This window comes from Chanos chanos, chromosome 16 (assembly GCF_902362185.1).
Source record: "Chanos chanos chromosome 16, fChaCha1.1, whole genome shotgun sequence".
In the NCBI taxonomy this organism is placed as follows: Eukaryota; Metazoa; Chordata; class Actinopteri; order Gonorynchiformes; family Chanidae; genus Chanos; species Chanos chanos.
The window spans coordinates 17147601-17159113 of record NC_044510.1 but is presented as its reverse complement, the minus strand read 5'-3'; the positions used below and the strand labels follow the sequence as shown (position 1 = coordinate 17159113).

Genomic DNA, 11513 nt, shown 5'->3' with positions numbered 1-11513 from the left:
TCCTATCCTGAGGAAAGCTTCATGGACCTAGAGTTTAAGATCTCTGTCATGTCTGACATCGCAAAGGTGTGTGTGTGTATGTGAGTGCAGCATAATTCAGTAATAGGATGAAGAGCATGGTGCTGAATATTAGCAGATGCTGCCTGTCATAAAATCGTCAGGTTTTACAGGTCTGTAGTCTAGCTTTAACCTGAGGAGCCTGTAACCGTTTTCACATAAGCACTATGGACTATAACCGCAGAATCAGGTCCGCATTATGTCCAAAGTTGCCCTTTCACACATGCAGCTCACAGCAGCAGACAGTCCGAGTAAGACCCTTTCACACATACTCAAAGTACTCCGTTTGGTTTGGGCGCCTGCGTAGAGTGTGCAGGAGACAGGACATGACGCAAAAAGTACTCTGCGAAAATCGCTGTGTTTTGTTTACACATCGAAACAAAAGCGGACGAGGCTACCGACTTTTGTCTGACGATTTCGGTGTCGGCCCTTATTGATAGAAGTTCCCTAATCTCATCTAATCTCTCCAGTTAGACATTTTCGTTGGCGTCTTGATGGAAATGACCCTTCCTCTTCACCCTCGGATGTTTGTATTCTTCCGGTTTCATGCCAGTCGCATGTTAGAAATGGCATCAACACGCCCACTTGCTCGCTGGGCCTTCTCTGGACTATAATCCGCTCTATTTGCACACAGACCCAAACGAAGAGAAAACGGAGTTTATATTAGGGGGCAGGTAGAATAAAGCCCGTTTAGAATCCGAGTGGACTGATTCGGACATTTTTGTTCACACATACAGCCCCTCTGGTTAGAATCCCGATTATTTTATTAGGGTTGCAGTGCATGTGTGAAAGGGGCCCCTGGCTGCTTTAGAGGGTATCCGTAACTTAAACATACTGTATGTGCGTGATCTTTTTCAGGGCATGTCCTATCTCCACAGCAGTAACATCGGAGTCCACGGCAGACTTAAATCAACTAACTGTGTACTGGACAACCGCATGGTGGTGAAAATCACAGATTTTGGCTGCAACACCATCCTGGCGCCCGGTAGAGGTAAGTCTAACATATTCCTCTGTGTACACAGGTGTACTGCTGCCAGACAAACCAACCCCACTCCCTGCTGCGTACTGGCCTGTGTGGGTCATCAGACACAGCTCAGTCCCCAGTGGTTTGTTTTAATTAAAGACAGGCTCTTTTTTTTAATGAGACCTAAATCAGCTTTAGACTCTAACAACCTAATTACTGGGTTATAATACCTCGCTGTCCTTCCTGGGTCCTCTCACCATGGGAACAAGCAAAGGGTCATAGTAATAATCTCTCTAAATAGCTCTCCAAAACCCTGTCTTTCTCTCTCTGTCTTTATCTGTCTGTCTTTCTCTCTCTGTCTTTATCTGTCTGTCTTTCTTTCTCTGTCTTTATCTGTCTGTCTTTCTCTCTCTGTCTTTATCTATCTGTCTTTCTTTCTCTGTCTTTCTCTCTCTGTCTTTATCTATCTGTCTTTCTCTCTCTGTCTGTGTCTTTTCGCATCTCCCTTTTTTCCCCTCCCTGTACGTCCTCTCTCTTTCAGATCTGTGGACAGCACCGGAGCACCTGCGTGCCCAGGGTTATTCTCAGAAGGGCGACGTCTATAGTTTTGCTATTATTGCTCAGGAAATTATTCTGAGAAAGAGTCCGTTTTACTCTGAACTCTGCTCCGATCCTGCGGGTAAGCTAAACACCAGCACAGAGTAAGCAAAACCTCACAGATACACTCAATACCAACACAAAGCAAACCAGACCTCACAGCTAAATCAACACCAGCACAGAGTAATCCAAACCTCACAGATTAACCCAATACTAACACAGAGTAAACAAAATCTCACAGGTAAACCTGTATTAGCCTTGTAAATTTGCCCTGTGCCAACTGCTAATGAAGTTTATGCATATGCACTGCCAGCTGAAACAAACTAAAAAAAAAAAAAGAAACAAACAAAAACAAAACAAAACAAACAAACAAAAAAACCCCCAGTAAAACAACAACAACTCACTGTAGTGTTTTTAATGGACTATTAAATTTTTAAGAGAGTAACTACAGCAGTTTATGAAGCCAGTTTATCCAAGACAGCAGAGGTACTTTCCCACCTGGCTTTGGACACAAGTCCCAACTGAATCTGGGTCAAATAAGAAGATTACGAGTCCAGAACAAGAACAGAGTCCAACAGATACAAAGGCTGACTTACGTTAACTACTCAGAGATGATCAGCTCAAGTCACTGTGTGCTTGTGTGATTAAAGTAAGGCACTTACATGAAATTTTAGCACAACAGCGCCCCCTCCCCCCTGGATGTTTGATGCACTTGCATTCATACATAGTAGCAAGCCACCATGTTAGATTAAGCCACTCAACAATTTTACATTTAATGATATCAAGGACTGTATTAATTTAGGTAATAAAGATTTTTTTATGACACAGCTGTGAATGTGATGCATTCTGTGGTTTATGACAGAATGCTCCCTCACTAGTGGCTGTACTAGTGTTCTGTATGTAAACAGCTAAAGACATACCAGGTTTCTCCCATCTCTCGTCCCACAGAGAAAATTTACAGGGTACAGTGGCCCAATGGCCTCAACATTTTCAGACCTGACCTTAACTTTGAGACAGCCGGAGAGACAGAGGTTGAGGTAAGTGACTTTTAACCACCATGTTCTCAAGACTAAAGAAAATTCAATTTTGATAATCCTACCAACACCATTGGAAAAGAAAGAAAATGCATACAAGCTAACAATTATTATTTAATATATTTGAGCATTAGTGCATAAAATTCTTCTTTAAACTTGAAATTCTTTACAAATGATAAAATCCCTTTTTGCCAGTTTGATACCACTGATCTGATTTTTTTTAAAAAACTGAGCTGCTCCACGGGCTGATCTTTCTGTAGTTACCTCAGTCATTTGACGTTTTTTTTTTTTTTTTTGAGTTATTTTCTAGCACAAAATGGCCATTGGAAATCCATGACTGAAACGCATTACTGTATATGTGTTTTCATTTTGGATGTATTATAAAATCATGTGTTTTAAATCACTCCATTACTTCACTTCAACATAGTTTCTGAAGATGCATTTTTTCTCATAATCTACCAGGACCACTATTCAAAAGAGCTTAAAGTTTTCAGGTGAATTTTTCAGGGGAGTGTGTTTACTGTACCTGTAAGCAGCGTCGCGTCACAGTCGGTTTCTTTTCTCGTAGCTGTATGTGCTGATTAAGAACTGCTGGGATGAGGATCCAGAAAAAAGACCTGACTTTAAAAAGATAGAGAGCATGCTGATGAAGATCTTCAGGTAAACTGACAGATTTTAAATTCACACTCATACTAATTTTCATCACTTTAAATGTCTTTGTTTGGCTAATTCCAAATGGTAGCTATCAGAAAAGCTGTAGCAGTAACAGGCAAAAAAACAAAAATACTTTTTTTGATAGAAACAGGAATGTTCTATGCTAAGGCAATATCATAAGCTAATGGAAATCATTCAACCATATACCTTACGCTAGACTAACCTTGGCTAATTCTGTTTTGAACAGCAAGTCAGAATTTATGAACAAACTTAATACTGCTGACACGTTAAGCTAACGGGCTACTATTTCTTGCCTACACCCGCTGATGTTGCTTACAGCAATTTGCACAACCAGACCAATGCCAGCTACATGGATAATCTGATCCGGCGGCTGCAGATGTACTCTCGTAACCTCGAGCACCTAGTGGAAGAACGGACCGTACTGTACAAGGCAGAGAGAGACCGAGCTGACCGCCTCAACTTCATGCTGCTCCCTGGGTACAAACACCTTACATGCAAACTTAACATTTCCTTCATGTGCAGTTCACACATGCCTTATAGGGACCCTTATATAACATCTTGCTTACGTGGTCCTTACACACATCTTAGACGGAATCTTGCACATATCAATACACAATTCAACCGTTTTTTTTTTGGGGGGGGGGGGGGGGGGGGGGGTGTTGAGCACCGCGTTTTTAGCAGAGCACCGAATTGCCAAGCAGGCTTCTTCTCTTGTGCAGGCTGCCTCATCGTTGTTGCTAACAAGGTCAAATATGGTGTGTGATCTGAAAACTATCGGCCTGACTGAGGAGAGGCTGGAGGTGTGCTCACTGGTGCATGCTGGTGTACTGATGGAAAGGGAGACCAACCTGTAGGGTGTCAGCCACATTAGCACAACAGTATTGACTGCATGTCTGAAGTCCACAAACAGGACCCTAGTGTGGCAGCCTGAAGAGTCTAGGTGGTTGAGGAGATAGTGAAGTGTCAGGCTGACTGCGTCATTTACTGATTGCTTCACTGTTGACAAAGATTAATGGCCATGTTACGTCATATCAGTCTGACCAAACCCCCCTCACCTTATACCTCCCACCCAGGCCGGTGGTCCGCTCCCTAAAAGAGACGGGTCGTGTGGAACCAGAACTTTTTGACGAGGTTACCATCTACTTCAGCGACATTGTTGGCTTCACCACCATCTGTCACCACAGCACGCCGATGGAGGTCGTGGACATGCTGAACGACATCTACAAAAACTTTGACAGCATTCTGGACAACCACGATGTCTACAAGGTACTCTAAGCGAACACTCACGCACACACATGAACTCTCTCTCTCTCACTCACTCATTCTCACTCACTCTCCCTCTCTCTCACTCTCTCTGTCTCACACACACACACACACACACACACACGAACTCTCTCACTCTCTCTCTCTCTGTCTCACACACACAAACACACACACACACTGATTTGTTTAATCAGTGATGAGATTTCAGTTTGTGAAACTTTTGTAGTTTTAAGTTTGTAGTTTGACACTTTTATAGTTTTCTTACCTCTGATCTACTCGTATGTTACAGCAGTGATTTTTAAAATATGGATATTCACTCTTTCAACGTCATCTCAGAGTCATTAGAGTTCAGAGTAGATTCCAGTTCTTAATGTATGTATAAAGAGAAACGCGTTTCCTAGAAAGAGGGCATAAAATTCATGGGACCAACAAGTTTACAAGTTAAGGGGAACTAACGATAACGGAAGGACTGAGGATTTAACGAGTTTCACCATAAACTGAAATGTAAACACCAGAGATGGGGACTCGAGTCTGCGACTTGGATTCGAGTCACACTTGACTCGCACGTACAGTGACTTGTGACTTCAGACTCATCCTCAAAAGACTTGAGACTCGACTCGTACTTGAGATTTGGGACTCGTGAACAATAGTTAATTTTTTTAGCGTATTAACAGTGAGGAAATGTCTGACGAGCTGGATGTCATTCCCTCCCTTATTATCATGCGTAACTTTACTCATGCGCGCGGCCACAGATGACTGTAAGCTGCATCAACAACACCGTAACCATGGCGAGCACACCTACAGCTGCTGTGCCATTTGTGATAACCTTTGGCTATAATGCCGTCACACAAGGCCCAAACAGAAGAATGGCTAAATGCAAGGTGTGCAGTATCAGAATAAAGGATACTGGATTGACCAATTTTATCATCAGGCACCTAAAACCATAACCCTAACCTGGACAGGTCAGTCAGTCACTTGGTAATGCGAGAGACAACATTAACGTTAGCGCCTATGGACAGTTAGCAAACATGTTAGCTCAGCATCAGCTATCTAACTTTACCTTGTCACAAGCTTTGCAGCTAAGCTTAAGTTTCAGTGATTGCACACACACTGTGAACAGTGAATTTGTCCTCTGCATTTAACCCATCCAACACACCAGTAGTGAACACACACCAGACGCAGGGGCAGTGGGCAGCCTTCCTTGGTGAGCGCTCAGGGAGCATTGGGGTTAAGTGCCTTGCTCATGAGTGAACCGGCAACCCTCCAGTCACAAGCCCGGTTCTCTAACCTTTAGACCACGCCTGCCCTACAAGGGAGGTTAACTTGATCGGTGTTCACTAAATATTTTGAAAAGATGAGTGAATGCTGCAAAATACAGTTGTTAACTTTTAAAGGAAAGCTTTCATTGTGTGCTTTTTTCATATTGTATTGCAATAGCTTGTTTAAAGTGATCATATACCAAACAACTAATCGATGCTGATACTGTATGCTAATAGATAAAGGAGTGATGATAATGCAGTACATTACATTTGCATTCCTCAGATATAGCAATGCAGTGTTCTAATCAGACCGGATGGCATACAGCAGAAGTTGATAGAACGCTCATTACAACCATAAGAGACTTGAGACTTGGCTTGGATGTGCAAAAAAATGACTTGTGAGCATCTCTGGTAAACACCACCCCCCTGCTCATATCTGTTTCTGATAGGTGGAGACGATTGGTGATGCGTACATGGTGGCATCAGGCTTGCCGAAGCGGAACGGGAATAGGCACGCTGTGGACATTTCCCTAATGGCTTTGGATATCCTGGAATTCATGGGAACGTTCCAGCTACGCCACCTACCTGGAATCCCACTCTGGATCCGAATCGGAGTGCACTCAGGTACTCGGCATCACTCCGAGCTGTCAGTGTGGTTCCAGTGGAGAGGAATGTGCTGGCTTAAAACAAAAGACAGTGGTTAATTACTCAACTAGGAATGAATGCATGCAATGTGGCAGCCACAACGAGAGGGCCGGGCTCTCTACATTTATGTTTTAAATGTGATATGGACCAGCACATCACAGGGTTCATTAGAAACACTGCACTTACAAAACAAAGCAAAACAAAACAAACCAAAAAATGTATTGTATAACTTGACTACTTACACTTTTTAAATGTGCCCCTTCATAGTGGGTATGACACATACCATCATATTTCTCTACCCTTAGCTTTAAATGCTGGACAATCAGTTTATTTATTACTGTCTATGTGGGCAGTCTACACATATTTTTTAGTTATTTTATTCATTTTAGGAGTTTGGCTACAATTTGCTTTACAAAAAATACGTACATACAGGCTTATACATAGTTCTTGCCCAAGAACAAATATGAGCAAAAAAAAAAAAAAACTATAAATACTGCAATATTCCTGGGACGATGCTGATAGACGTTTTATTATTAAATTTGTGCCATCTGAGGACCATATGGGGAGGGGCAGTGTGATGGGTTTGCTTACTTAGTCAATACATCTGGTTACCTTCAGTAGTCTTACCTTCAGTAGTCTACTTTCATTTCAAAGAAACTATGGTGCACATACTCAAACATAAATATTAGAATTTACCAGAACTGATTACTAAACCAAAGACTTATGATAAATAAATCAATGTGACTTGCAATGTATTTTCTCCAAGAAAGAATGAAATTAATATATAAATTATTGACGAGATAAAGAAATAAATTGAGAGATAAACAGATTAAAAAAAAAAAACAAGCAGGCCTACTGGGTGAATTTGAAAAAATCCAATTTGTTATTCCTATATCCTGTAACACTTACATAAAACTTCATTGTGAAATAATGAGAACCGTTACAAACTAAGCGAGATTCACACCTACTCAGTGGGCGCGTGCACACACACACACAAGCCAGCAAACTATAGCCGTTTCTCAATACGCATTCTTCTCTGTACTTGCGTTCTCATGTACTTGTGAAACGTCATCAGTCACAGCCAAAGTACTGTTCCATTTCAAAGTTCACATCTAGCTAAGAACAGATGAAATACCCGGATGTGTTCTCGATTCGTGGGTTTTATCAAGGATGCATCGGGAGATGACTTGTGTGGACTTGGGGAGTCAAGTTTCCCAGAATGCATTTCACAAAAATAACGGTAATGGCAGAAGGCGAGCTACCTCATAACTGTAAGTTTCGTGTTTTGACTGTTGTTTTGACACCAAATGTTGTTTAAGATTTTTCAGGCAAGAAATTAATATTTCAGAATTTGAATATGGGTCGGTAGCGCCTCCTTGAAAGTCCTAAATGTTCGGAGATGTGATATCTACTAGCGCACTCAGCTAACTAGCTCCAGAGCCTCAAACCAGCAAGAACGCTACTGTTTCAAATGCAGTTTGAGCGTACTGCCTCCTGTCTAGACTGCCGAGTTGAACTTGCAAGTGCAAACACCAAATAACGGGAATGTGTACTTGTAACGGTAGCGAGCGAGTAGCGTGCTGCACAGTGAGTATATCTCCCCACTCCCCCCACACACCTATAAGGCTGATTTATACTTCTGTGCAGGCTCTACACGGAGCTAGCTGCAACTGACGTTGGGTTTTAGCCTCCTCGCTAGCACGCCCACCTCACACCCCGAGGGTCGTCGGTTCGAGTCCACTGTAGCACACAACGCAGAGCAACGTACTTTGTATTGAGAAGGTTGTAAAAAGTTGCAGGCTTCAGGGTTGGGTTCGTGGTGGCAAAAACAAAACAACAGCCCATTCGCGCTTGCCTAGCAAAGAATAAAAAATGGTTACTCACAGGAAAATGACAAGGCGGGTCGCGAGTGGCCGAGACGCAGGAAGAAATCTCCCTTCTCTCACGAAACCAGAGAGCTCACAGGCTTCTCCAGTCACCTATGGTCGGTCCTGTTCCGTCCCATGTCGTAAAAGGATGTAACCCGATGCGCTATCTTTGTTTCCTCCTGTCCGTAAGAGAGCGGCGGACAGCTCGCCTCTCTACGTGCGCTAATTAACAATATGTTAGCTTTTGCGCTAACAGACGTTCAACTAGCTCTGACACACTTGACAGAAAAAGTCAACCGGTTACGTCTTGTCGAAAACCTCTCGTAATATATTTAACGCTGTACAGTTACAGAGACGATATCTTATATTGCCTTCCAAAATAACATTTAAAAAGTCCATTTTTTAACGTTACCTTTCAAGACTACGCCCTGTGGTCCCCTGTCTCGCTCTCCCCAGTATGCCCCCCCCCAACCAACCAACCAACCAACCAACCAATCGGGTCATAGGAACAGGTGACGACGCTCACTCAAGCAATTATGAAACCGTCAAACTGAACAGTTCAAATTGTGCTCCATAAAAATATTCAGTGCTCACTGCAATAAAAATAAATCAAATGAACCAGGGGCAAACACGCAATCAGCAGGACTTCATGTCCATGGTGAAAATACTATTCTCCGGCACAGAGAGTTATTTTGAATTCTGAAATTTTACAAAACGAGGTTTTACATAAGGTCATGAGCTGTATTTGTGTTTGTGTGTGTGTGTGTGTGTGTTTGTGTGTGTGTGTGTGTGTGTGTGTGTGTAGGACCCTGCGCTGCTGGTGTTGTGGGGAACAAAATGCCTCGTTATTGTCTGTTTGGAGACACTGTCAACACAGCCTCACGAATGGAGTCTACAGGACTACGTAAGACACACACACACACACACACACACACACGCACGCTCACAGACATACAGAATAAACAGACTGATCTCTGTGCAGCTCTGCGGATCCATGTGAGTCAATCGACCATCAGTATCCTCCAGAGGACAGACTGTCCGTTTGAGTACGAGAGAAGAGGAGAGACATACCTCAAGGTCTGTTTCTGCTAGATTTGTACAGTGCCTGAGTGTGTGTGTGTGTGTGTGTGTGTGTGTGTGTGTGTACATCTGTTATGTTTCCATGAGGCTGTGTGGAACAAATGACCCCACCATGATAACTATTAAAATATATTTTTGATATTGTTATAGCAAAAACTGTAAAAATATATCTTTGGTTACTTTTAGAATTAAGGTGGGATTACTAATGTTTAGTTAAATGGAAATCAATAGGAAGGCATCTTTGGTAAGTAAGGACATTTTGGCTGGTCTTCACTTCTTCAGAGGGCTGTTTGAGGGTTAAGACTTGGTTTTAAGGTTCAGGTTAGAGGTTAGGTTTAGGTTAGGGTAAAGGTTGGGGTTAGGCATTTAGTTGTGATGGTTGAGGTTAGGGTAAGGGGCTAGGGAATGCATTATATCAATGAGTGTCCTCGCAGAGATAGAGGTACAAGTGTGTGTGTGTGTGTGTGTGTGTGTGTGTGAGTGCATGTGTGTTTGAGACATACTTCAAGATCTGTTTCCCACATTTTATGTAAGTGGAGCTGTGTAACCCAGCCCTATCCGTTGCAGAGACTTTACTGATGTGTGTGTGTTTCAGGGTAAGGGGAAAGAGGAGACCTACTGGCTAACTGGAGTAACAGGACAGAAGTACAACCTGCCCACTCCACCGACAGCGTACGTCAGACATTAAACTCACTCTCTCTCTTTGACTGACTGCACGTTCATTGTGTTGCTGTTTGTGTATATATATATATATATATATATGTATATGTGCTGTTTGTGTGTGTATATATATATGTCCTGTTTGTGTGTGTATATATATATATATATGTGTGTATATATGCATATATATATATGTGCTGTTTGTATATATATATGTATATATATATATGTGCTGTTTGTATATATGTATATATATGTGTGTGTATGTGTGTGTGTGTGTATATATATATATATATATATATATGTGTGTGTGTGTGTATGTGTGTGTGCTGTTTGTGTATATATATATATATATGTGTGTGTGTGTGTGTGTGTATATATATATATATATATATATATATATATATATATATATATGCTATTTGGGGGTCTGCACACGTATGCCTCTCTCCCGCCCTCTTTCTCTTTAGAGAGAATATTCAGCGTCTGCAGCAGGACCTGGCGGAGATGATAGTGTCCACTTTAGCCAAACGCGGGAACGAGAAGCGCAAGACTCTCTCTACACGACAGCGGAGGACCCAGCAGCAGGGCAGCGACGGACTCCCCGAATACCTGCACCTTGCTGACCCCAGCACCTACCTGTAGAGCACACCTGACCAACTTCACAAATACACGTAACCTCACCGGTACCATAGAAACAGTCTTTACTCTACACCTGCATTTACCTGTGGACTATAGCTGCCCTTACTTATGTGTACATTACACCTTTAGACTGCACCTGCCCTGACTCACAGACATCCCAGCGTGTAGCACATCACTTTTAGAGCACACAGGCAATCTGTAGCCGACACCTGCACATTTGACCTGTAGGTAACCTGGAGTCTAGCATGAACACTGTACAAACAGCCTGATAATGACATAATTACTCCTGTGTACTTTAAACCTGCACTGGCATGTAGCCTACACCTATACTTACTTGTAGCCTACGGCTGTACTTACCTTTTGTCTACACCTGTACTTACCTGTAGCTTGCACCTGTACTTACCTGTAACCTACAGAGGTTGGAGACATGGTAGCCTTACTTGTGTATTACGGCACCTTAACCTAGTGAATAAGCCCATAAACACTACCTATGAAGAGTTAAGACAACGTTCACCTCACTCACACTGAGAGCTCGTTCACTCTTGGCTCTTGCCTTCGTGTTTGTCTGTGTTGTGTTGTGTTTTGTTTATTTATGTAAACAGAGAGAAATATAATCATGATGAAGATCAGTAATTAAGCTTTCCTGTGTGTATAACTGTCAGTAGGGAATAAGCCCTCTGTTCCAGGCTTTGTTAAAACATGATCTATGCGATGTGCCTTTCTCTTTTCGTCAGGCCAGAGACGTGGTCGCTTTGTTTCATGAGCTTTT

The 11513-nt window shown here is 42.4% G+C and overlaps 1 protein-coding gene across 1 annotated transcript in view; it reads left to right on the top strand.

Annotated features, from left to right (window-relative positions):
- gucy2ca (guanylate cyclase 2Ca) overlaps window positions 1–11246 on the top strand; it is a 24668-nt gene extending 13422 nt beyond the window's left edge. The window contains exons 16-27 of the mRNA XM_030793339.1: window positions 1–66; window positions 916–1048; window positions 1563–1700; window positions 2567–2655; window positions 3221–3312; window positions 3646–3804; window positions 4401–4593; window positions 6299–6473; window positions 9168–9266; window positions 9345–9439; window positions 10038–10114; window positions 10573–11246. The exon at window positions 1–66 is cut by the window's left edge and continues 21 nt beyond it. Coding sequence (XP_030649199.1) covers window positions 1–66; window positions 916–1048; window positions 1563–1700; window positions 2567–2655; window positions 3221–3312; window positions 3646–3804; window positions 4401–4593; window positions 6299–6473; window positions 9168–9266; window positions 9345–9439; window positions 10038–10114; window positions 10573–10747 — 1491 coding nt within the window. The 3' untranslated portion in view covers window positions 10748–11246. The remainder of the gene's footprint in view (window positions 67–915; window positions 1049–1562; window positions 1701–2566; window positions 2656–3220; window positions 3313–3645; window positions 3805–4400; window positions 4594–6298; window positions 6474–9167; window positions 9267–9344; window positions 9440–10037; window positions 10115–10572) is intronic.
- Window positions 11247–11513: the final 267 nt, after the last annotated feature.